Source organism: Saimiri boliviensis, chromosome 17 (assembly GCF_048565385.1).
Source record: "Saimiri boliviensis isolate mSaiBol1 chromosome 17, mSaiBol1.pri, whole genome shotgun sequence".
Classification (NCBI taxonomy): domain Eukaryota; kingdom Metazoa; phylum Chordata; class Mammalia; order Primates; family Cebidae; genus Saimiri; species Saimiri boliviensis.
The window spans coordinates 58,848,617-58,876,153 of NC_133465.1; the positions used below are offsets into that span (position 1 = coordinate 58,848,617).

A 27,537-nucleotide genomic window follows, 5' to 3' on the forward strand; every position below is an offset into this window, starting at 1 on the left:
AAAGGAATCGCAGGTCCCATCTGTACCTTGCGATGGTGAGCCTCGCGTCCCCTTTCCTGAGCCCCTTTACGGCAGCATACAACTCCAGGTGCTCCCTCACTGTCAGCATGGGCCACAGCACGTTCTCCTGGGGGCAGTACCCCAGGAACTTGACGAGCTTGCCGTCCCCGCCATCCCCCTGTTGATCCAAAACTGAACTGCAGCCCTTCAGTTCCACCTAAAAAAACAAAAGAGCTTTAGAAAGACATGCAGCCTTTTTTCCAATAGTGTAATTATTCCAGAAACTGACATATATAAGCACCTAAATTGTTTAGGCATCAAATAAACACCATAAAAATTACTTCATATATTTATTACAGAAAATGATTTAAAGTACTAATATAAAAATATAGTTTTGCACGCAAAGGAGAAAAGAGACCTAATAAGCTCAGGTGATTCCTGAGAAACTGATGAGGAAAGGTATTGGTTTCCAGTAATATTCCAAGTCCTTTTATAAACACCTGATGCCCAGTAAAAATTTAAAGAGGGGAAAGAATAAAATTTATCCTAAGGCAAAAAAAAAAAAAGTATAGTCTTACAAATACATAATCTATATGTATCATGAAATTTCTATTTTGGAAATGAAAACCATTTCCTCACTACCTCTCCAGCAGTTGGCTTTGTGATCCCAGATATCATTCTAATAGATGAGCTTTTTCCAGCACCGTTGGGTCCTAGCAATCCCAAAATTTCACCTGAAAGAAAGAATAGGACTATCAATATTGGAAGTGAAATACTGAACAACATAAATCTTTTGCTCTGATGAAATCTTCCGAGATCTCTGCACCCTTCAGTTAGTACCATTTTGAGATTTATAACATATATGTAATCCATGTCACCAAAGCATGTCCTTTATTTTCTGTAATTATGCCAAATGTTACTGCAAAGCTTGTGAATTTGATGTCAATACATCTGTCTTTTTCCCCCCAGATTACTTGTTTTATTTGGAAATGTGCTCAATTGTTTTCCATAATAGATGACTAATGCACTGAATATGTGTATGAATGATTTTCAAATGTGAGAAGTTAGAGATATTTTCTTCATCCCAAATTCAACCACCAAGTTACCATCATCTTTCATCTCAACTAATATAAAAGCCTCTGAACTTGCCCCCACCAATCCAAACTGACAAAAAAACAATAGCTAGTCTGTAAGTGTAATCTTTTCAAAATATAAATTAAATATGACACAAGTCCACTAAAAATTCTCCAATGACATTCCACTAACTTGTATAAAACACAAAGTCATTGCTGTTTTCAAAAGCTGTACCTAATCTGGCTCTGCTCAGCTCTATAGCTTTAACCCTTCCATTTGTGGATGCACCCACTGGCCTCTGGTTTAGAGAGTCAACCTTTCTAAATGTGTTTGAGCCTTTGCCCTCACTGTTTCCTCTACCTGGATATTCTTTGTCTAATTCCTTCGTAATTGCATTTCCAGAGTCTCAAACACTCCCTGGCACACTAAAAAATATATAGATTGAATAAACGAATGAATGCTTCAACAAGTAAAACTGTGCCTATGACGTGGAAGTTTAGTAGGTAGTTCTAAAAATAATGGTGAGTTTTAAAAGTGATGATTACAGACCTTCTTGAACACAAAAAGATATATTTCTTGCTGCTATTTTCTTCTTCCTCTTTAAAAAGCAACTTTTCTTCTGGCCTGCATATTCTTTGTGTAGACAGCTGGCAATTATAGCAGGTTTCTAGAAGAGATGACAGCATGGTTTTCCTCTTAAATTTCAGAGACTTTAGGTCCCTGCTGGAACCTTTCATGCCCTCTGTCATAAACCAAACTGTATTTTGAGTTGTGAGTAATTCATGCTGCTAAATGTATTATGCATTCATTGATGTAGAAAATCTCTCTTGCTTCTAAATGGACTGAGTTTCACAGAAGCCGAGTTTCATGGAAGCAGCTCATTGTCTTGCCCGAAGAGGAGTGGCTAACCTCATGAAACTATCACATGTAAGTCAAATAGAGTAACCCTTAACATTTTAATCTCAATTTAGCTTTCTTCAACAAATCTAACTTAAATTCTTTAACTCATGAGGTCTTTATTGGTCTTGAAATTATAGCCCTAATTTTAAAAGCCCACTTTTCTCAAAAGAAAAATAAAACCATTAGGCTTCATGCTCTTTTTAGCTTCAGGGCACTCCAAAGAAGCAAATTGCCTTGATTATGCAGGCACTTCTTTGGAGTGTCCTGGACTCATAATACAAAAATGCACCAAACACCAAACTTTCAGAATGAAACCCAGTGTATCAAATTATGTTCTTGACAGTTCTTGAATGTCTCCATTAACATGCATTTTGTCCCTGGCTTTTTTTTTTTTTTTTTTTTTTTTTTTTTTTTTTTTTTTACCTCATCCACATTTGAAGTGGTCAGAGCAGTTGCTGTTCTTATTCTTTCTGCTTGAACATCTTCATCTTCATCTATGGGTTCTTCTGGATTTGGTTTAGCATCTCTAATTTGGGGGGAAATTCTATGGAGAAAATGAAATGCGTTACATGTGGCATTCTAGCTGTTAAAAGATGTGTTAAAAATTAGTATTCCTGTGATTTTACTATTGCCATCTTCTTTAATGTGCAGGTGATGATGTGATGATGACTGTCAACATTGCTTCTGCTTTTGCCAAGAACTCCTGTCCCACTAGCCAGAATCCCCTTCTTGGTGTTCTTGCCATTCTTCCAGTAAGAATCTTTGACCCTTTCAGATCCGTCAGCAAGTACTGCCTCGTTCTCTTTAAAATTCATGTCACTCTCATTTTCTCTACTCAGTCTGAACCCATCTTCATAACATCAGCATTATTTTTTTTTTCAGCATCATTCGCGGCTCATCCTTTCTATAGCCTTCCATTTTTAAAACACTCAACTATGTTGCTAAATCGATTCCTTCCCATCTTTTCTTTTCAAGGATGCACAATTATCTCTGATGAGAGAATGGCATATTTGGGTCCTTATTAAATTTTTGATGGAGTGAAGGTTTCTTACAGATTCTTATAGCCTGAACTCTGCCTGGGGATTCTATTTCTTGGCAGTAAGGCAGCAATCCACCTTCTCTAATGACAATGAACATGTGCTTCCATTGTAAATATAAATCTGTATTAACAGGATAATAACATACGACACCATCTAGGAATGTTAAAATATGATATTAAGTATAAAGTTAAATTTCATCCCAACCTGAAAACAGGATCTTTTCGCATTCTTTTCGTTCCATATTTTAGTTCCATGCATCTTAGAACAAAAATGAATAGCAAAGCCTGAAAGTAGGGCTACAAGCAAAAAATGCAGTTACATTTAGGCATAAGTTCACAGATATTATTTAAATATTTGAATTAAGTTGGTGGTATTTCATCATAAGGTAAATAGTTGTGAATCATTCTCATACATTGGGGAAGAAATGTAGCTATCATTCACAATTCAGGTTAGTGAAACCTCTCTCCTTTCTTCTCACCACTCATATTAAGTTTGTAAGTAAATTCTATCTGCTCTATCTTCAAAATTATCCATAGCCCAATTATTTCTCAACCCTACTCATGCTACTCCCATCTAGGCCTAAGTCATTATTTTGTCTCACCTGGATTGTTGTAACCCCTTCCTATGTGGGCTATCTCTTCCCTTCTTCCTCTAAACATCTGTTCTCAACACAGTATCCAGAGCTACTTTTTAAATACATAAGTATGAACTTATCACAGTGCTTAAAACCCTCCAATGACTCCTCTTCCATCACTCAGAAGAGTCAAAGCCTTTAGAGTAATCTAGATTACCCTGTATAACCCTTTCTCCTGGCCTTACGCTTTTTCCCATGACTTCTGTGGCCATCTTTCCTATCACTCTCTGCCTTGTTCATTCAGTCACAGCCACCTCAGCGTGACTGACCCTGGATTGAGCCAGGGTCACTCTTGTCACTTCCTACTGAAGTGCTCTTCTCGAAGTCTTTCCTGACCACCCATCTGACAACATATACATTATCTATTTAATTTATTATTTTGTCTCCTTCCACCAGAATATAAGCTCCACAAGGGCAGAGACTTCTGTCTATATTTCTCCTGTGCCTAGAAAAGTACTGACATAGTATTCAAAGACAGTAGTTCTCTTCAGCACGAATACACCAAAACAATCATTTTCCCTTTCACTTTTATTCAATTCTTGCCTTTTTTATCTATTATTCAAAAGAATTAAATTATATTGCATCTCTATTTTTCACAAGCTCTCTCATATTTAGAGAAGGAACAGTAAATAGGATAAGCAAATAAAAAAATTAATATTAAATTTTGGACACTACAGCCCATCCAAGCATGTAAAAGGTAACTCTAAGGTTCAGAAACATGTCTGAATTTAAATGCTTTATCTAAGATCATCTTAAAAACACTTTTAAAGTGGCACACTTGGGACAGGACCAAATTGTTATAGTGATTGACTATAACTATAGAATGTGCGCTGAGATGGAAAGGCCTTCTTACTATGAAGCTGACTAGAAAATCAGTGGCACTCAATTCAAAATATGCCTCTGGAAATTCTCTCTGGTGCGGCTGATCTCTCTGAAAAGACAAAACAAAACACACACACACACACAGATGACAATTCATCTGCTTTATAATCTGCATTTAAATAACATAAAATTTATGTAATGACTTTTCCCTCATCAAGCCCAATTTCTCTGTGTGCACTAGCGACAAACTAATTCCCCATAGAGAAGGAGAACCTTCTACTCTACTCTTACTGTCTCTCAATAAGCAAGTAACCTATGTCTGTTCCTCTCTTCCAATTTTTTTTTTTTAAATTGGTTTTAACATTTGCAGAAAGTCTACTGAAGGCATAGCAGAGAGAAGTGTTAGCACTGGTAAAATTTCTGGGAGTTGACAATATTTTTCTTAAGTGCCACAGACAAGACTTTTCAGAGCCCCTTCTTAACTCAGTGGTGACTATTTTCCCATCATAATAATTAGTTCCAGCATGTTATTCTTTCTTCATCAATCAATTCATTCAGAAAGTTACTCATTCCTCTTAAATAATACATGACAGATCTAAATGAATGTATTTCACCTTGTAGGTCTACTTAGGAGGAAAATGCTTTAAGCAAAGGGATTAATTTCTAATCAAGAGCTTCAGGCATTGCTCAGCCGGTGGAGATGGATTTTTGCAGATGGAAGGCTTTTTCAGTTTGCCAAAGACACCCCTGATTATGGAAGTCTTCTTGACTTTCCTTAAAGCCATTTCCTCCAGGATGGCACAGAGCTCCAAAAAGTGTGTTCTTCACTGAACTACCTTGCCCTGGCATCATCGTATACCTTTCTCCACTTAAATCACATTCAGTTTTCGGCTTTTCCTGCTTCAAGGCCTTTGCTTTCCTCTGCAGAACATGCTTACTTTCCTGTCCTATTAATTAATTCTTATTCAGCCTTTAGCAATGTATTTAAATATAACTTCCCGAGAAGAATTGTCTGACTTGCTAGAACATCTCAGCTGTACATTGTGTGTCCTCCATTGGCACTTTGCCCTTGTCCTTTGTAACTTTTAAGTTCCTTGCATTGACTTGAGTAAGTCTGCTCTGTCTTTGCCTCCAGTAAGCTTTGGGAAAGTCAGGACTGTGCTATCTTGCTCATCAGGTGTCCTCAATTACTAGCACAGTGACTAACATAAAATAGTATTTCTATATGTTTTTGAATGATTGAATGGAATCGCCTATGAGTTTATCCTCAGTGGCTAACAAATACCTGTCAAACCAGGCACATGTTTTCTTCCAATCTGGCATTAGATTTGAATAGCATTTGACAATGCCTATATTTTGCAAAGTGAATAGGGAAACATTTTAGATGTTTTATTGAGATTTCATTTTGTATGTGATAAAATTCACTCATTTTAGGAGTGGAATTGAAGGATGTTTAGTAAGCTTACGGAGTTGTGCAAGCAACACCACAATTCACCTTTTGAACATTTTCATCATCTCCCCCAAAATCCCTTATGCCCATTTGCTGTCACTCCCCAGTTCCACTACTTCTGTCTCTCTTGATCTGGGAAAAGCACTTTAATATGCTTCATATTCAAAATTAATGACACAGTTGCTAACATTTCTTACCATTTCCAAAAATGTTTGAAATCCAAGCAAAGTATACGAGGGAACCAATACTATGGTGGAAATCAATACACTTAGGTCAAAATAATTGATTAAAGTGATGGTAAACATGTTGACGGAGGCCTACAAGGCAAGTTCAAATATGTTGTTTCAGACACACTCAACCATTGATATTCTGTAAAACATTTAAGATACAGGTGTTCTCATGATGTATATCATAATGTTCCCATATGCAGATATACCCATATAGTCATGATAGTTTCTCCTTTTAGATGGAGTAGAGAAGGAGCTTTTGTTAACAAGAATATATATGATCGCCAATAGAAAACTCTTAATAGATAGAGACTGGCAACTAAGGTGAAAGCTAAAATGACCAAATAGGCTTATTGAGCCAGTGTATTATTAAATTCAAGCCAAGAAGACAGAGGAGTTACCTTTTTATAGCTAAAGTAACAATATTGCTAATGAATAAAAACCTATATATGTTGAAAGTTACATAGCAATTATTCAAAAGTTACATAGCAATTATACAAAAACAAACAATCCAGCTAGACTACTGCAGAGCTTTCTCATCGTCCTTCCTGCTCCATTTCTTTCCCATACCAAACAAATGACTTTTCTGGGATTGCGTATTTTTATTATGACGGACTTGCCTTATTTCAGAATTTTTTTATTGGCAAATTGGAAGGAATAAAGATCATTGTTTATTTTTCTGTTTTAACAATCAATTGATCAGTCAAATATGTATTGAGCACTACCCTTTGCCAGATCTTATTAATGTACTGATTATAATAAAAATAGAATCATAATTGCTAAATTCACTAAAGATTACATAAATGCCAGGTATTAATAATTTAGTATGAATTATTTACTTTACTCCTCACAACTCCATAATGTAGCTATTTTTATTATCTCTCCCTTTACATATGAGAAATCTAGGGTTCACTCTAAGTCCTTTAGTTCATTTAGCTGACTCCTCTTATTCTACTAGACCTCCAGATTTCTACAATTTCTTTCCTCTCTTCTCATCCACTGGGACAAGAGAGGAGTCTAAACTTTGACAGTGTCAGAGGATACTCCAGAATTCCATGTGCTAAAATGTGCTACTATACCTACACCACCCAGCATAATAGGCTGAACAGGTATTTCTTTATCAGACCGGGGTCTAGGGTACCCATGAAGTACCACAACCCTGAGGGTACAGAAGTCCACTGGACTCTAGAAGCAAATTAACTGCTAACTATGGCTTCACTCAGTGATGGAGAAACATTGCCTACACTGTCCTTCTGAATGGAGCCCAGATCACCAAAGGACAACTGCACTGAATATTAACATACAATACCTATTGACATACAATCCTGTGAGGACTAAACAAATTACCTTAGTCCTAGGATTAGGATGGTTTAAGTTGATACTAGCTGCGTGATGAAAGACAAATTCTCACAACATACATTTTCAATATATATTTATAAATAAATTATACGTTATTTGTATGCAAATGCAAATTTTAGTGCAAACTGCTTGAGATCTTTGTGAAAATGCATAATTTTGAAACTTTTTAGTCTACTGAAATCCAGATGTGTTATTCAGCACAACTTATGAATCATTATCACCAACCATACTACTGTTTCATATTTTTTAACATGAAGAATGACATTGACCTAAGGTTGACTGAATAAACTTGAATGACTTCAAGTTTATTCCTGAGCCTGTCACTATTCTTCATGTTTTCCTGAGTAAGTTACTTAATTTTTTTCCTCTATAAAATGAGGTGAATCATGCTAGACAATTTGATTTTTTGCAAGCCTGACATTTCACCATTCTAGAAATTTGTAGATTCCGTTCAATGATAGAAAAATAAAATAAACAAATATGCTGAAATAAATAAGTATAAGAAGGGCAAAGGAAAACTAATCAGGTATTACAAATATGAAAATATGTATTGTACTACTACACTGTGGTGTAATTTTGTTTTTACATTTTGAACAGTCTTTATTTTGCAAAATGTACCTTGCCTCTGGGATATGGTCTTGCCTTATTTGAATCCATAACAACTTAAGCATAATTGACAGCAAAGGATAAAAGACATGCAATAATAAGTATATGTGTTTTGATTTTTAAATCACTGTTTAATACAGTGTTTCTCAGTGTCATGTTTGATTTTCTTCTGTGATCTTTTATTTGTGAACATTTTTTTCAAATCACAGTGAAAACACCTAAATCACCACATTAGTTCACAAGCCTAAGAAAGAAGCTATTCTGCATTATCATGACTTTCTTTAGAAAGAACAAAGTCAAATTTCTTCTGTCCATCTATTCACTTGCTGCTATATATACAAGGGGAATTCATAATATGATAACGCAATTCTGTCTTCCGCCATTTTTTGAAGGAAGGTTGCTTTCATTGGACTCTCACTCCTTATCCTACAGTGGAAAAATGATCTCTGCTCTTTAAGCTTAGAGATGAAGTGCACTGTTTTGGAAGATTCTGACATATTAAGTTATAGAAGACCTGTCACAGTCTATGGAATTGATGCACAGATTTGAAGTCCTGGCAGCTGGCTAAGAAAACTTGTCTATAACATTTTCCAAACTAAAGCATTACTATGGAGCCTGCAGCCATGAGGAAATCATGCCTGCTCAGTTTTTCCACTAAAAGCTAAAAGGCAAGGGCTGAGGTATGTTTCTACCACTGATATTGAATGCTCCCTTGTCTGAGAAATTTCCAACTCTACAAACTAGGGTAAGTTGTGAGTATACAGTAAACCAGGGCAACCATTTCATGTGACACATAGCAAAAATTTGTCCATCTAGATGTGAATTTTGGAATGATTTCTGTGTAATAAGCGGCAACACAAAGAGTAGGAAAAGCCACCAAAGAAACCATGATTCCAGGATGCTGTTTACTTAAGACTGAAGGACAAGCTGCTGAAAGAGCATCTCACTCAGTTTTCTGAGTGAGGTAACCCTCATGTTCTTTCTGTAGCTTCTATACTTCCACTGGATTGTGCTAATGGTGCTAAAAGATCTAGTTACAGACACTTTTGCAGAATACAAAGAAATATAACCCAGAGAAGTCAAACCCAAGTTCAGTCCACTGAGAAGGAAGAACAGCTCCCTGCTGGCCAAAAGAGTCCCAGACTAATTTTTTGTAGAAGCCAGTGCGTGGTATAGGTTGGTGCAAAAGTAATTGGGGTTTTGCCCTTATTTTAAATAGCAAAAACCACAATTACTTTTGCAGCCATCTAATATTAAATATATCAATTCTTATAGATGATCTTTGTTTGGGTTCAAGATTCCCATTCCAAGAGTTGAAAGCTGTTTTCCAGACAGACATTCAATCACCAGTTGAGGATATCAGTTAACGGAGGCCTGAAGTGTAGGACCCAACGTACTCTGGTGTCTCTAGAGTTTCAGTAAACATTTCCAGCAAAGTTTTCCTTGATTTTGGACAAGTTCTTTACTTTTATGCTAATAAGTAACCTGGCATAAGTATAAAACATCTTTGGTATCTGAAGCTATTAGCAGCTAACATTAAGAGAGACCTTCTTGAAGACTGTAGAGATGGATTGTACTGTCAACTGTTAGGAAGCCAGTTTTTGTTCTAGTGCTGCAGAAAGTCCTGTACTCTGAAGGAGACATAAACTCAACAGGATGTTTTAGACGTGAGGTCTTCTGTAAGAGTCTCTATAAATTCCGTTCAAAGCATAGCACCTATTTTCTTCAGAAATATTGATTCAGTAACAGCGTTACACTTCTCTCTCTTTTCTATGGTGTAATTTTAAAGTATTATTAATTTTTCCTACTTCTTAAGGCAAACATCTGTATTTAAGATTACACTGAAAGTTTAAAAAATAAGTCTATTTCTCTATTTGTATGTATGTATATGTACTTACAAAAAAGAAGCAAAATGACCAAAGGCCACTGTTTTTTCTCCTTCTGCGAAAAATAAATGATATCACATACATCAAGAAGACAAGAGAAGCTGCATAACCAGGAGTAACTATAGCCTGAGGATAATACAAATAATAATATAGTCAAAAAATAAAATATTACTGAGGGAAAAATTAATTACAAATTTTAAAAACCATCTTATCATACCTGCACTTTGCATGTTTCATATTTTGGTTTATTACAAAATATGAATTAAAACATCTTAACTACAGAAAATAATTTTAAATTTATTATTAATTACTTTATGGAATTTGTTTTATGTACTGTGCTACTTACCAAAGCAAACACAATTTCGCTTGTAATATAAAGGTACTGTATGTTTTCTATGTAGACAATTAAATACATTGAAAGGAGAATTAAAATGAAGACATTAACGTCCACTAGTGCCTGGCCACACCAGTAAGCAGAAGTGTAGAGGCCCGAAATCCATAGCTGAGACTTTGCTTTTTTCTGATTAAAAAAAAAAAAACAGAAGTGTATATAGATTTAATTAAACTGCAACTCCAAAATAAACACAAACACATTGGAAGAATTTTTTAAGATAAATATAATCTAATTTTCTAATAATAAAAAAAAAGTGCATATGCTGTTTTGTAACCTGAGGCTTATAGAGCCAGTTTTATGGTTTATCAGCTGTCTATCTTTTAAAAAATGTATATTGTGATAGGCTTGACTTGCAACACTACTCTGACTCATGAATAGAAAAATAGACCTCATAATGTTCATGTCATTAAATTCTGTGAAAAGAAGCATTGGCCAGGCCTGGTGGCTCACACCTGTAATCCCAGCACTTTGGGAGGCCGAGGCAGGCAGACCACAAGGTCAGGAGAACAAGACCATCCTGGCTAACATGATGAAAATTAAAAATACAAAAATTAGCCAGGTGTGATGGTGGGTGCCTGTAATCCCATCTACTTGGGAGGCTGAGGCAAGAGAAGTGCTTGAACCCAGGAGGCAGAGGTTGCAATGAGCCAAGATTGCACCCCTGCACTCCAGCCTGGTGACAGAGCGAGACTCTCTCTCAAAAAAAAAAGTATTATTTTGTGACGTGGAGGATATAATACATTTACCTTTGTCTAAACATCTTGGAGAGTTACTGGCTCAGGATGGTGAACACTGATAGACTTAACTGTTTTTACTGGGTAATGGGCATAATCAAATACAAATACAGAACTGCAATTTCCAGAGTGGAAAAGAAATTCAAGTCTTAAATTTGGCCTTCAATTTCAACATCAATGATTTCCTTCTTGTAGTTGGGAAATAATGTGGTCAAAAGGTTTATAATATTTCCCTTTGAAGGTTTAGATTAACTGGAGTCTCTGAAAAATCACTGTACTTTTCAGGTGACTTTGGAATAAAAAGCATTTTGAGTTTTTAGAAGTAAATTTTCTGACTTGCTAAGAATAAGGTTTAATTGCAATATCTAAATTAAACATACATTCCAACATTTTTCTCAGAAGAAAACATTTTGAACACACAGCATTCAAAATACAGATATTGGAATTCCTGAAACTTCTTTCCCCTGTTTTTTCTTACCTTGTAATCACTGATGCTGCCCATGGTGATGTAAGGAGAAGTGCTGCATAGAACCAAAATTAAGAAAATGGAACCATCTGGCAGCCCTGTCCCAAGTCTTACGTGGTTCTGAAAATATAAAGAGTAGCTTAAAATGGTGAATATTTGTTAAATGAAACAAATAATTATAGCCACAAAAATGTACTTTCTGAAATGTTGAAAAACAAAAATCAAAGTAAAGGTGTAGCTCATCACCATCTATGCACAGAGGTGGGAGGGAAAATGACTTCTGATCTTCAACTCAGAGAACAAAGAGGAGTCAAAAGTCATTTAGGACCTACTTCTGAGGATATTTCCAAAAGAATTGAAAGCAAGCTCTCAAAGAGACACCCACACATTCATATTCATACCAACAATACTCACAAGTGGAAGCAACACAAAAGTCCAAATTAACGAATAAACAAAATGTGTATGTATATACAAACAATGGAATACTATTCAACTTTCAAACGGATCACTTGAGGTCAGGAGTTTGAGCCAGCCTGACCAGCATGGTGAAACCCCATCCCCACTAAAAATACAAAATCATTCAGGCGTGGTGGCGGATGCCTGTAATCCCAGCTACTTGGGAGGCTGAGGCAGGAGAATTGCTCGAATCCAGGAGGCAGATGTTGCAGTGAGCTGAGATCAAGCCATTGCACTCCAGCCTGAGTGACAACAGCAAAACTTCGTCTCAACAAAAAAGGAGGAAAATTCTGTCACATACTACAACATGGATGAACCTGAAAAACATGCTAAGTGAAATAAACCATTACAAAAAGACAAATATTCTACTTATATAAGGTATCTAAACTAGTAATATTCACAGTAACAGAAAGTAGGATGGTGGTTTCTAGGATGAGGGAGGGGTAAATGTTTAAAGGACATCAAGTTTCAATTCTGCAAGACGGAAAAGTTCTGGAGATCCATTTCACAACAATGTGAATATACTTGATACTACTCAACTATACACTTGCAAACAGCTAAAATGGTCAATTTTATATCATGCATTTTTACCACAACAAAAAAATAATAATTCAGAAGTTAGGACCTTTGATGAACATATAATTCAGGCCTGAGCAACATGTCTTTCTCAGCAAACCCAGAAATGGAAACCTCAGTAGCTGAGTGGATGTGTTCTGAAGCACAGAACTAAGAAGAAAACTTGTTGCTGCTGATCTTACCTTCAGGGGAAGGAACTTTAGATCACTACCCCCAAATCAGCATCCACTTGAGGCTAGGCCAAGTGGACACCTAAGCAGCGTCCAGGACCACCTCATGGATATAATTAGAGGACAGCAGCATGAGCCTGTCTCAAAAGAATTCTGCAATTCTTTAACTTTATTTAGAGCATTGAGGGCTATGTCTATAAATTCTGTTTTTTCATCATAGGAATGAGGGAGGAAAGGTGTGAGCCAGGGGGAAGTGGGAGTGGGGAACAGGCTGCCTTGTAGAGTAGCTATGGGCCTCGATCCATTTGGATCCTGAGCAAACACAATGACATTAGGAATCTAAGGAACAGGGGTGCGGGGGTGGGGGGGTAATCACTGTCTCTTTCTGCTACCCTTCTGGTTCCACTTTATGGAGAACTCCCTTCAAACACCCCTTCCCTCAAGTCATCCTGTGCAGCAGACCTGTTTGCATGGTCAGTTGGTCATCCTCCACTCACAGAGGTACATGTCTGTCACGAATATCTCAAAGACTGTATATTTCTTCTCCATTGTCCCCATGGCTTGCAGAAAATCTGCACTTGCAAATACTCCCAGCACCCCAGATTCAGTGAAGTTAAGACTGAACTTCACACTTTTGTCACAAAATGGGACTTCCCTTTGGATGGTTTCGTTTCTAATCCTGCTTACTGATGTTTAAGACTTCTGGTGTGAAGTTCAGTTGAATTCAGTTTTGAGAGACCACTGTTGGTATCAGGCAGGGTCTAACCAGAAAACTGTGACTACCTTAAGTGCTTAAAATAGATTGCAATTCTTTATGACATGATTAGATGGGTGATGAGCATTCCACAAGGATGATGAAGTGAGAAGCAAGCCACTGTTGCTTCTGGACCACAGAAACAACAGAAAGAGGTGATGTGACTGGAGCCCAAAGTAGGGATTCCTCTGCTCTTCTGTCTCCCATCACTGCTTTCTAATGCCTAAAATGTCTGAAGCCAGACTGTAGACAACTGACAGAATCCAATGCAGCTGGTGTGTGTTAGACTCCCTCCCAACATAGAGCAACTATGAGTAGGTGAAGAAATAAATCAACAGACCCAGAACTGGCAGATTCTCCTTCATATTAGTCTGTCTACTACACATTTAGTCAATGGAGGGTCCACTAACAAATTATATTAGATTTATATGTAACCAGGGTTACAAGTGTTCTTGATTTCTAAGTCAGTGTTTTCTTTCTTCTGTTTCTCTCTCTTACATATTTCTGCAATCAAGCTTTTCAAAACATTCCCTAGAAGACTGAAAAAATACTGAAAAGTATTCCCTCGTGAGAATTATCTGATAACTTGGCAAGAAAAAAAATCATGTTGTGTTTCTATAACCCATTCAAAACATTAGGACAAAATAATAATTTTCAGGCTTAACAATCACTTATGAATATTTAAAAGCTAAAGAGAAAAAATAGGCTACTTGTCCAATTCTTAATTTTTTAGACTCAGTAAATTTAATACGTACAATAGGAAATGGGCTTGACTCAATTCGAATATGTCGTGTGTGATTAAACATTCGAAGTAACCCGTTGCTGATAATATTCATAAGGATTGGAAAACAGTGCAATCTCTTGGTATTACACACAATTGAAAATCTATAATCCTTAAAACAGAAACAAATAAATAATGTTAATGCTAAATTCTTAAAAAACAAAGGCAAGGTTTATGCATAAAATATCCTAACAGTGCCATATGCTTGCCATGTGTCCATCTTCAAGTTAACAAAACTTTCTGAGTTTTACCTTCCTCATCTATGAAAAGCAGATACTTGTCATAGGGTTTAAATGAGACTATATTCATGTACATTAGGCCCTAGCACAGAGTCCACATACATTAATACAAATTTTTATTAATATTACTAATTTTAGATAACTTTTGTCTCTATTTTGCTGATGGGAAAATTTCAGTTAGTGAAGTTTAAAAGTCTCCTTGACAAGGAAACACTGTCAGCTTACGATAAAGAAGCAAAGGAAGATCGGGCATGGTGGCTCATGCCTGTAATTCCAGCAGTTTGGGAGGCTGAGGCAGGCAGATCACATGAGGTCAGGAGTTCGAGACCAGCCTGGCCAACATAGCAAAACCCCATCTTTATTAAAAAATACAAAAATTAGCCAGGCGTGGTGGTACATGCCTGTAATCCCAGCTACTTGGGAGACTGAGGCAGAAGAATTCTCTGAATTCAGAAGGCGGAGGTTGTAGTGAGCCGAGATCACACAACTGCACTCCAGCCTGGGCGACAAAGTGAGACTCTGTCTTAAAAAGAAGCAGCAAAAGGAATGCTGGTCTTCTGGACAGGAGATAAGCATAGAATTCATTAAATATTCATGCTTACACTGCCAAAGAAGCATTCTCCCACTTCCTAAAGCAGTATCTATGTACTTCATGTTTAGGAAAATGTGCATACATCTATCAGGAGGTTTATTGTTTAAATCTTGCCCCTAGTTCATACAGTAAATATGGGAAATAGGTAACATAGTAGCTGAAAAAGTAATTTCCCAAACTTGGTACTAAAGGACTACATTTTTTATAGTTTATCTAGTTTAGGTGGAACTGAATTCAATAATACATCTTCGAAGGCTTTTCTTTTTTAAAAAAATTTACTTTGTAGCACGAAATAAAGAGGTAGCTTCACTTAATTAGGCCCCTTGCTTTTATTAGAATGCAAATAAGACTGAAGAGTTCTTAAGATTAAGATGTATTCTTAGTCCAAGCGCCATGGCTTATGCTTATGCCATGGGTTTACCAGCATTTTTGGGAGGCCACGGTGGAAGGATCACCTATTGTCAGGAGTTCAAGCCCAGCCTGGCCAAGATGATAAAACCCCGTCTCTACCAAATATACAATAATTAGCTGGGGATTGTGGCACCTGCCTGTAATCCCAGCTACTTTGAAGGCTGAGGCAGGAGAATCACTTCAACCTGGGAGGCAGAGGTTGTAGTGAGCTGAGATCATGCCACTGCACTCCAGCCTGGGCAACAGGGCAAGACTCTGTCTCAAAAAAAAAAAAAAGAAGAATTTGCAATAGTCTTGTTCTATGATGAATCTCTATGGCTTGACTCTTTTATCCAAATTGACATTTGCTAAGGTGGCAGACTGAGAATACTTTTTTCTCAGGGATTTCATGTACATATTATAGTATTTAATATACTTTCTCAATATACAAAAATATTATTCAGGTAGTTAGCTACTGAATAAAATTATTTAAATCTATAATTATTTTAGTTGATTATTATTTTTATTGAGTCTAAATAATACAATTAAATTTAGATTCTTTCAAATGTAAAAATTATCTAATTCAAAACAAAGCTAAGATAGAAAATGTTTTATAAAACCTTGGGTAAACCTCACAGTTTGTTAAATAAAAACCCAGAATGTTTTTCTGAGTCAGGTTGCTATATACAGCTTTAACTTTCTGCAATTTAAAAACAGTTAAAATGTAGTACTTTTTTTTTCATAAAAGCAAAAAGGGAAACATACCTTTTGTTTACCAGAAACTATGATAGCTCCATTGTATGAGATGCTATCAGTACCATTTCTGTTTTCAAAGTCATCTACTTCTAAAAGTATATTTTGATGCTTCAGTGACTTTATAAAATCTTCAATATTTGATTCTAAAATGAAGTCAATAAGAGAAGGCCATAAAAAAGCAAGAAAATACATGTAAAACTTTTAAAATAAATCCTATACCTAATTCAAGTTAATATTTATGGAATACTATATATAAGCGTCTTTCTTTGGGTATCACAATAACATTGACCCATGAAAGAGAAATCACTCTACCACCTCCTATTTAACAAATCTTATGCCACAATTAATTAGCTTTATAAATCTGTTTAATGAAAATTAACACGTGATCATAAAAATAAGCTAATTCTATTGTATGACTTTTGATAAAAAACAACAATATTTGAATTGAATAATCTGAGGTGATACAATAATTTAATGAGGAGTACTTCAGATTGTCCAGCCTAAAACAGCCAACGATAACACTTTTCTCTCTCCCTTATTCTTTCAAATAATAGACAAGTAAATATATACGTGTCTGTGTAACACATACATACGTTTGACTTTATTTTAAACATTTATATACATATTACATACATATATATTGTATAAATATAATCTTTCTTAGGAAATGGAAAAGGATGCCATCATCAGATCAAACTTTTGGATATGGCCCTAAAGAAGAAAGCAGATGAGAATGTCTGACAGAGAAATACGAGTTGAGAAAAATCCGCAGCCTAGAGTACAGAGGAACAAACAACTGAAAGTAAAACCAGTTTCCAGGATACCTCAACTCAGAGTGAATGAATGCAAGGGAGTAAGGTGGGCTCTGAAGCTATAGTCAGGGTCATAAACTATACCTGGAAAAAAGATGACCAGTCAGGCCCCTCCCCACGTTCCACACAGAACAGACAGCAGCTGCAGTTGTCCCCAGAGTAAGAGTCCCATATTTACTTACTAAGAGACATTATCTGAGGAGCACAGCTGGGCAAATCTGATGGAATGAATAAGAGGAAAAGAAGGATTTTTTCCCCCTTGAAATGGAAGTTTATAGCGGGCTCTGGGATTGGAAAAATACGTAGATGAATTAGAATCCTTTCACCAAGTGATACAGGGACATGCACATGGAAAATAAGCTTTCCATGCACCTTGAACAGCCACACACCCCACTCCACCTCCACAGTCACTTTAGGTAGAATGCCATATGGTGACCCACATTCACCTAGGCAGAAGAGGATGCTCACATTTGAGAAAAGAGGAACAAAATGGCACAGAAGTTTCAAACTTAAACCGCAAAACACCTAAGTACAGAGACAAAAATAAATTAATTAACACAAGCCCGTTGTCCTCAAGAGTGACTGAAGAGAAAAAGACAGACCTCATTTACTTATCTTATGAGCTCATAAGTAAATAAACCTTTCTAGATCTCAGAAATTAAGCTTACAATTAGCATTTAAGGTAGCAAGGTGAATAAACTTTACTTTCCAAAACCCAAATGGAAAACAAGAAGAAGAATGAGAAATGAAAGAAAAAGACCATCTTTGTTTAAAGAGCATACACCGCAGTCCTGAATCGCAAATCCATGGGGAAAATCAAATGAGTGAGGAACTCTGCAAGAGAAGACTCTTACTGAATTTTTTTAAAACATCTGAGGTGCTAACACAAAACTGCTTCTTCAAAGTTAATTAAGCAGTTAGAAAAAAATCAATTACCAGCCAGGCACTGTGGCTCACACCTATAATCCCAGCACTTTGGGAGGCCAAAGAGGACAAATCACTTGAGGCCAGGAATTCAAAACCAGCCAGGCCAACATGGCAAAATCCCATCTCTACTAAAAATAAATAAAAATAAAAATAAAAATAAAAATTAGCCAGGCATGATGGCACGTGTCTGTAATCCCAGCTACTCAGGAGGCTGAGGCAGGAGAATTGCTTAAACCTGAGAGACAGAGGTTGCTTTGAACCGAGATCGCAACACTGCATTCCAACCTGGGCGACAGAGCAAGACTCTGTCTCAAAACAAAACAAAACAAAAAACCAAATACCCATTGTTTGGGATAACAAAATAAAGTATCTTCCTGTGTCTTGTACTTAATGAAGTGGCTTGGGGGATAGACATGCCATCTTCACATAGTAACCAGTGTGCATTATATTTGTGGTATAGGATAGCCTTCTGCATAACAAAGGGATCTCAAAATACAGTGGGTCTGCCAATATAGAAGTTTATTTGTCACATAATAGCTTAGGGTAGTCAGGTAGATAGACGCCTTTACTCTCCCAGGTTATACAGTGACCCAAGTTCCTTTTCTTTTGTCTTCGTCATCCCTCTCATCTCCAAAATCAGAGTAAATGTGCACTGTTCCTCATAGGTGTTTTCTATAAATGAAGTCCAAATACACATTTTCTTCTCTTATAATTTACTTTCCCCCAGTCCTGTGCTATTCAACAATAAACATAACTTATTTCTGGATTTAAATTTTATTTTTTTTTTCACCTGTGTTATTGATGATCAACAGGCTGGTACGGGGTTCCTGGGGAAGTTGTCCAGGAGAGAGAAAATACAATTCGGTTTTAAATTCCCGATCACTCTTTTCATTTAACATAGCATAAATTATATTTTCCACAATCAAAGGGAATGTTGCAATTCCAAATACCAATAATCTAAACAATAAAGAAAAATTAGCATATGACTCTCTAGCAATTTTATTTATTTAGTAAGACATTCCACAAATATTTGCTGAGTGCCAAGCCTGCCTTATGCCAATCATGATTCTAGGTGCTAAAATTCTGAAGGTAATACCCTAGCATGCTACACAGTACCAAAAGGCATTACTACATAAACATCAGGTTATCAAACCATGAAAACAAAACACACCTGCAGGTATAAGCCTAATCAAGTGTTAACATACAGGTATTCCCACTGTCAGAAAAATTAAATGCTGAATTTATCCATCTCAAGGCAGGAATGCCAGATACTGTGTTCGGGTTTTAAATTATCTTCTGGTTTGAACCTCTTTTGAAACTCATGATCTAACAAAACCACAGTACTCTGCTACTCACAGGGTCAATAATACTTTGGTCTGACGTTTTAACTTTAGGAAACGGAGCCATGCCATGGCACAGACTTGCATTCTCCAGAGGCCCATGTCACTCACAGCTGTCTGCATTTCAGAGAAGGAAGAGTGAGCCAGCTCCATTTCATTGAGGCTTTCTGAGTCTCTTATCATCTCCACTTGTTCGAAATCTATACATACGTACACAAACACACATGTTATAGTATTAATGCCATACTGGGGGCATCACGGATTTTCCTTAGTAATATTAAAAATAGTATTACATGGCCAGGCATGGTGGCTTATGCCTATAATCCCAGCACTCTGGGAGGCCGAGGCTGGCAGATCACCTGAGATCAGGATTTTAAGACCAGCCTGGCCAACATGGCAAAACCATGTCTCTACTAAAAATATAAAACGTAGCCGGGCGTGGTGACAGATGCCTGTAATCCCAGCACCTCAGGAGGCTGAGGTAAGAGAATCGCATGAACCTGGAGGCAGAGGTTGCTGTGAGCTGAGATGGCGCCACTATACTCCAGCCTGGGAGACAGAGCAAGACTCTGTCTCAAAAAAAAAAAAAAAAAAAAATAGTTTTACATTTGTTTTTATTTTTATAACCAATTCAAAGGAATTATTTAGACAACATTTTTCAGTATTTATTAAGTTTATACTTCACCACTGCCATCTACATTTTCTTTCTATAGTTAAGTTTTATAATTGCCAATGGTGATAAAAAATCAAAATTTTAAATAAAGTTTTAGAAAGCTTGTGGTTATAGTACAAACAACATAAGAAACATGTTATGATGTCCATATCCCACAGTCAGTGAGAAAATACACTAAATTCACACCAAAAGAATTCACCAAAATGGTGATCTCATTATGTCCAATCTTTAAAAAGCAAAGAAATTCCCAAGAGTAGCATTAATTTAAGGGATTTTAAGAAATCTTCTACATAAAAATAGCCAATCACTACCACCTAAATATCTACTACTAAGGTATCAATCATTTAGTAGTGTAGAGGAACGAACATCAGTGCTGAACTACCAGATCTGTACATAAATCCAACATCTGTGACTTACAAGTGGCATGATTGGGGAAGATTACTTAACTGCTCTTAGGTCTGATTTTCTTATTTGTAAACTGGTGCCAATGAAGCGTCTTAGAAAGGTTTATAGGAAGATGATGTTGAAGGCATATATATTGATGTATATCCATACATTAATCTAAGTGTCTGGCAAAAGAGGAGCTCCCTAATTGCAATGATTACTTTCACCTGTTAAAATATACAAGAGTGGATACTGAGAATTCTCTCCATTAAGACCTTAGTGGAATTTTGTATATTAACAAGTTAAGAGCAATTTTTATTTTTAAAAAATCTGTTCAGACTTCATTCCATAATTAAGAGCCTTTCACAGCCTGCCAGTACCTAAGAAGCAGGGAACATCTGAGGATAGGAAATGGTTTCCAAATAGAAACTTGGTAGACTCCATGAAGGAATCTGCGATCTGTCTTAGTAATGATAGTAAGAAATGACAGCCCATCTCAAACAGCAGAGCCAAATCTGGAATGAAATTCTCACTTTGAATTCTTAGTTTGAATCACCCATAAGAAATTATAAATACTACATTGACACATGATCATTTGTAAATTGGTTTTCTGTGAATTACAGAAATGGCTTTACCTTGTTCGATAGTTGTCTGTCCTTCCAGTTTCATAAAGACTTCATTTAGAGTTGACATGGAAATGTCATAACCTGTCACTCCCTGGCCACAACATTTATCCAGATCACTGAAAAGATCTAAGGCAAAAAATACGAATAGATACTTTGAAAAACCACATCAAGAATTAAACCAAGTAAATTAGTACTTATTTAAATATTGTTAAGAAAATTATGTCTTTGGGGTATCACGGTAGTCAAAAGCAAAATTTCATTAGAATACTCTCCTTCTCTGAAATGACTAAGGAAGAACTCTTCCTCTATCCTCAAATTTCTCTGCAGAAATATGAACAATCAGAAAGACCATTATCTTCTCACCTCCACACTGCAAGTCCACATGTATCTCTACTTACATTCTGGGTCTTCTTTCTGTATGAGTCTTTCAATGGTTTCTCAATGCATTTAAAATAAAAATCAAAGTCAATAACACAGCCCCTGAGGCTCCATGAGAGTCCATCTCCATCTATCCATACAACATTACCCACCCCCATTTGCCATTCTGCTCCCTCACTCATTTTCCTCTAGACATCCTCCTCTCCCCTCTACTTGGAGTGCTCTTAACCATTTTCTTCTTGTGGCCTCCAGTGACCACTCTATATAAACCTCAGCCAGACACCAGGCATCACTCTAACTCACCTGGCTTTGTTTATTATTTTAGTGTACAACTGCAGAAAAATTTTGTTTATTTTGTGTGTGTCTGCTTTTCCCTATCTAGTTAGATGTAGGCTCCATGAGAGTAGAGACACACATGTCTTATTTAATGCAGTGTTTCTAGTCCCTAGAGCAGTGCCTTTTATATAATATTTCTCAATACACACTTATTGGGTAACTTTTCTGTGGAGATACTTAGATGAGACTGCAGGATTCTAGGAGAAGACTCTTAGATACTACTTTCTACTTTGGGTGGGAAGATAGGCCAAGGACATTATTGAGAGGAACTAGGTGGATGAGACTGTAGCAAACACTGTGTTTCCCTATGACCTGCACATGGCAGCAAAGGACCTAGAAGTCCCACGTCCTGATGTGGACATAAGCATGCCATTAGACTAGCAGAGTCTTGGATCTGTGTAAAGAGGCTGCCATGAGCCAAGATGTCAACACCAGAGACTCTGGCAAGGTAACATATTCCAGTGGTGGTACCAACATACAATTCCTTATTCTCCTTCTCTGACCAAAAGAGAAAGTGGACCAGTTACACCTCACAGGGCCTTAGTCCAAGAACAAAATAACATCGCATAGTCCACTTGATCTGAGAAGAATACTATCTTCTATGCTACTGCAAGGATATAGAGAGCTGCCATATTCGGAGGTGAAGCTAAAAGCTGAATTCTTGAGTGTTTGCCTAGTGAAACCGAATCATTCAAAAGAGCTTATTTAAGTTAGGCCTATAGGGAGTTACAATTTTAACAAACTAAATGTTTAAACAAAAGCGAAACTGTTTAAATCAGAAGAGACTGAAATTAAATTTCCTCATTTGTAAGATAGGGCGAATTATAGCATCCACCTCATGGAAAGAACAGTTGTGAGAACTAAATGAGTTGATATATACAAAACCATTAGAACAGTGCCTAACATGTAGAAAGCACTGCACAAAGAGTTAGTAATCTTTAGGACTGCTTATCAAACAAAGTCTGAGTGGGTGCTGCTACCCAGTTGGCAGGGAACCCGTGATTGAACACTTTTGTAGACTGTGTAAGTTGTTTTCCTGTGCAATATAATAGATGCACAATTAAAACAGAGTAATCCTGCCTTATCTACAGTTTCATTTTCCAGTTTCAATTACCCACCGTTAACTGCTGTCTGAAAACTTAAAATGGAAAATTCCATAAAGAATTCATAAGTTTTCAGTTGTGTGTCTTTGTAAGTAGTGTGATGAAATCCTTTGCCATCTCACTCAATCTTTCTTAGATTCAGGACATGAATCATCCCCTGTCTAGCAGAACTATATTATACTTGCCTGTCACTTAGTAGCCCTCTGGGAAATCAGAGCAACTGGAATGGTATTATGGTTCAAGTCACCCCTATTTTACTTAATAATGGCCCCAAAGTGCAAGAGTAATGATGCTGGCAATTTGGATATGCCAAAGAAAAGCCGTAAAATGCTTCCTGTAAGTGAAAAGGTGAAATTTCTCAACAAGGAAGAAAAAAAATCTTATGCTGATGTTGAGATCTATGGTAAGAATGAATCTTCTGTCTTGAAATTGTGAAGAAGGCAGATGAAATTCATGCTACTTTTGCTGTCGCACCTCAAACTGCAAAAGTTGCAGCCACAGTGCATGGTAAGTGCTTAGTTAAGATGGAAAAGACATTCAATGTGTAGGTGGAAGACATGAACAGAAATGTTTTCTGATTGATGGCAATTAATTCAGTTCTATGCACCGTTTCAGGCATGAACTGGAGGTCATGGAACCATATATCCCTCATGAATAATGGGGGACTACCGTACAAAGAGAAACCTGTAGCAGAAACCTTTATGCCCTACCAACATCTCTTCTGCATTCCCCTGTAACAGTAAATGTGCTTATTAAAAACACCTGCCTAAGGTCGTTTTTCTGGACTTGGAAGTATTCTAAGCTCATGTTCAGAGTAAACCAGAAGGATGAGGACATTAATGCTTTTGTAGGCACCCCTTAATCAACAATGGGGAGGAAACAGCGGGTATGAAGCACAGCTTACTTACCCCTCTGGTGACAAAATGCTGAGCTCACTTACTCATTATTTCCCTCCAGTGGGCATTGCACCTCAACTGCCTACCACAGTAATCTCTTCCAGAATTCAGACATCCCTAGCTGCCTTCCCTTCCCTCTCTCCTGTCCCCATTATCTGCTGGTGCTTCCAGAAAGCAACTACCCAATAAATTAATGGCACTCAATCCTTTATCTTGAGTTCTGCTTCTCAGGTGGCCAAACCAAAGACAAAGTCTAAATTCATTAGGCAAAGAAAATTATTATAATAACAATGTGAACATTTTTTTCCCAAATTTCATTTCATCGTAATCATAAGTAAGTTACCTGGAAATGTATTTGTCCTTTCCAATGGCAAAGTATACATAAGCTTTTTTTTGTTTTCTGTTTTTAATTTAGCATCAGGGATGTGATGAGTAATGAACGTTGTTATTTGTTCTGGATTACATATTTCATTCCTATACAAACTAATATTTAAAAGAAAAGATAAGTCATTTGCATTTTCTTCACTGCTACCACAAAAGAAGAGCTTTTATTGAACTGTTGAGCTCTACTTTAATTGGCTTTATGGAACAACAAAATGAGTAAATAACAACATGATAGTAATCTATCAGTTTGAAAATCTTACAATCTATGCATAGAAATGTATAAACTCAGAACAATTACAAATATACAAACAAATATATGATGTAATTGAAGCTATATACATAGTTTTATATGTGTAGTTATAGATAAACAGAGGAAGGTGAGAATGTTAGGAAGAAGAGACTTCTTAGGGAAAATAATTTTTATGCCAGAACATACCATTAGCTAGTAGAGAAAATTTGGCCCACATGCATATTTTGTTAGGCTATAGGAGTTTTTAAAACAATTATTAGGCCAGATGTGGTGGCTCATGCCTGTAATCCCAGCACTTTGGGAGGCTGAGGTGGGTGGATGACAAGGTCAGGAGTTCAAGACCAGCCTGACCAACATGGTGAAACCTGGTCTCTACCAAAAATACAAAAATTAGCCGGGTGTGGTGGTATGTGCCTGTAATCCCAGCTACTCAGGAGGCTGAGGCAGGAGAATCCCTTGACCTGGGAGGTGGAGGTTGCAGTGAGCCAAGACAGCACCACTGCACTCTAGCCTAGGCAACAAAGTGAGACTCTGTCTCAAAAAAAAAAAAATTTTAGCCTGGATATACACTGATATGGCTTGGCTGTGTCCCCACCTAAATGTCATTTTGAATTATAGTTCCCATAATTCCCACATGTTGTGGAAGGGACCTCGTGGGAGGTAATTGAATCATAGGGGTGGTTACCCTCATGCTGTTCTCATGATAATGAGTTCTCACAAGATCTGATGGTTTTATAAGGGGCTTTTCCCTGCCTTCACTCTGCATTTCTCCTTGTTGCCACCATGTGAAGAAGGACGTGTTTGCTTTCCCTTCTGCCATGATTATAAGTTTCCTGAGGCCTTCCCAGCCACACTGAACTGTGAGTCAATTAAACCTCTTTCCTTTATAAATTACCCAGTCTTGGGTATGTCTTCATTAGCAGCATGAGAACAAACTAATATATACACTTTCTTATTAGCCACAGTTATTGTTACTCTCTGCCTCTAGATTTTTCTCCTTGTTAATAATGGCTTCTGAAATTATTTGCCTTTTTGTCCTAAGAAAGAATGAAAATATATTCTAGAATTTTCTAGATCGGTGGAGGAAAATGAGTGTAAGAAGAAGGTAGAGGTTTCGGCTGCACAGAACAGCTACTTGGAAAAGTGGCACATTAAGTAGTCCTGCTGTGAAAAGTCAGGCTTCTTTTATCATGTTGAAATGTTGCCAATGATTAGCATTGTAAAGACATAGGAGGAAGGAAAGTAGGAAAAGTATTCAGGAAACACTGATCAATCCAGTATGGTAGAAATGAAGCATGAGGACAGTTCTCTTTCATAATTGTCCATCTTTTTCATATACCAGTAATGAAAACACATAAATCCAGTCTATCCCCAATGTCTTTACCTTAGGTGATATCCAAGACCCCACCTTCTTTTCAAAAAGAGAGAAGAACCTGCACACTTCAGTCTCCCATTGGACATGATCACTTTTCTATCTGAATAAAAGAAATCAAGTGAGAAAGGATATTGGGGTCATTTCTTTCCTCTCTAGAAAAGAGAGATGAGGAGCCAACGCTCAGAAGTGCAAAGGAGAAGTATTCAGTGGGGTGTAACTAAATCTAGTGTGCATTTTAACATATGAAATACACATTAAAATCAATGCACTTACAATGAACTCATACTATTCAGCCATAAAAAAGAATGAGGCCATGTATTTTGCAGCAATGTGGATGAAACCAGAGTTCATTATCATAAGCGAAACAACACAAAAACAAAAAGTCAAATACAGCATGTTCTCATTTATAAGTGGGAGCTAAATAATAGGTACACATGGACATACATTGTGGAATAATCGATACTGAAGACTCAGAAGGGTGGGAGAGTCAGATGGGAATAGGGAATGAGAAATTATTTAATAGGTACAATGTACATTATCTGGTGATGAATACACCAAAAGCCCAGACATCACCACTACCTAATATATCCATGTAACAAAACTGTACTTGTACTCATTAAATTTATACAAATAAGTTAAATTAAAAATAAAATAAGCTCATGAATCCCAGGTACTCATTAAATTTATACAAATAAGTTAAATTAAAAATAAAATAAGCTCATGAATCCCAGTCTATCTGCACCTTCCAATACTTCCTGGAAAGAAAAAACATAAATTACATGGTGTACTGTAAACTCTGATGCTAAAGAATGAGTGGCTATTTTTCAACTAAATTTATATAAAAGAAGATTTGAATGTTTAAATTAATTGACAGCTGATCTTAAAAGAAAAGGTAATCAGAATTTTTTATTAGCAGTCACAACCTAGGAAACGTACAACCAGAAAGGAATTCCACAGTGGAACTAGCCTCCTGTCATCCTCCTGACTGCTAACGGAATGTAGAAACATCACTGAAATGAGAACAGGGCTTTTGCCCTGGGACTAGAACTTGCGTCTAAATCCCCCAACTGCATCATAGTGAAACTGAGATAAAACCAACAATTACCAGCCAGGATGTCAGCCTCATCCATGGACTGGGTACTGAAAAGGATCACACGATTTGCTCTATGCTCTCTCAGGAGGCTCCACACTTGATCTCTGGAAAAGGGATCCAATCCAGTAGTTGGTTCATCTAAGAGCAAAACCTACAGAGAATGAAGATAGATAAAATATGTCTTTCATATGAACTTTATCCAGATGACAGCATGAAAAAGAGTAAACACCAAAAAATAATAATAACCAGCCATTTTCCTCTGATATACTTCTATTTATAGTTTAACATACCAGGTTCTCTCTTGACACATTACAATGAAAGCTCTGCCACTTTTAGTGGTAAAAGAACTTGACGTTTTACAGACATTCAATTTGCTTCCTTCCTCAAGCATAATCTCACTTACCTGAGGATCTCCTAAAATGGCAATCCCAAAAGTCAGCTTTCTTTTCTGTCCCTCACTTAAATTTTTAGCAAGGCTATCCTGAATGTTTTGCATGTCCAATTCCAATAATATCCGTTGTACCTATATGAGAAAATTCACAACTTTTAAAATCCAATATGATTCACATAATGCAATTTTAACTGCTCATTAAAGCAGTACATATTTATTATGGGACATCTTTGCCTAAATTTTATTCATAACAGGGCAGATAA

At 36.7% G+C, this 27,537-nt stretch overlaps 1 protein-coding gene across 22 annotated transcripts in view; it reads right to left on the bottom strand.

Annotated features, from left to right (window-relative positions):
* The window catches only part of ABCA6 (ATP binding cassette subfamily A member 6), a 95,882-nt gene that overhangs the window by 31,389 nt on the left and 36,956 nt on the right, over positions 1–27,537 (bottom strand). For 21 of the 22 annotated variants that reach the window (XR_012514702.1, XR_012514701.1, XR_012514703.1 and 18 more), the window contains 19 exons: positions 27,287–27,406; positions 26,896–27,034; positions 25,800–25,890; positions 24,125–24,264; positions 21,078–21,194; positions 19,402–19,585; positions 18,836–19,002; positions 16,316–16,449; positions 14,304–14,441; positions 11,605–11,712; positions 10,345–10,518; positions 10,011–10,124; positions 6,118–6,237; positions 4,502–4,579; positions 3,219–3,310; positions 2,398–2,518; positions 1,624–1,741; positions 643–734; positions 27–217 (listed from right to left, as the gene is read on the bottom strand). Coding sequence is in view for 15 of the 22 variants with exons in the window: in XM_074388901.1 (XP_074245002.1) it covers positions 27–217; positions 643–734; positions 1,624–1,741; positions 2,398–2,518; positions 3,219–3,310; positions 4,502–4,579; positions 6,118–6,237; positions 10,011–10,124; positions 10,345–10,518; positions 11,605–11,712; positions 14,304–14,441; positions 16,316–16,449; positions 18,836–19,002; positions 19,402–19,585; positions 21,078–21,194; positions 24,125–24,264; positions 25,800–25,890; positions 26,896–27,034; positions 27,287–27,406 (2,438 nt within the window). In the remaining 7 variants the exon portion in view is untranslated. The remainder of the gene's footprint in view (positions 1–26; positions 218–642; positions 735–1,623; positions 1,742–2,397; positions 2,519–3,218; positions 3,311–4,501; positions 4,580–6,117; positions 6,238–10,010; positions 10,125–10,344; positions 10,519–11,604; positions 11,713–14,303; positions 14,442–16,315; positions 16,450–18,835; positions 19,003–19,401; positions 19,586–21,077; positions 21,195–24,124; positions 24,265–25,799; positions 25,891–26,895; positions 27,035–27,286; positions 27,407–27,537) is intronic. The other variant, XM_074388902.1, reaches the window with a different exon arrangement.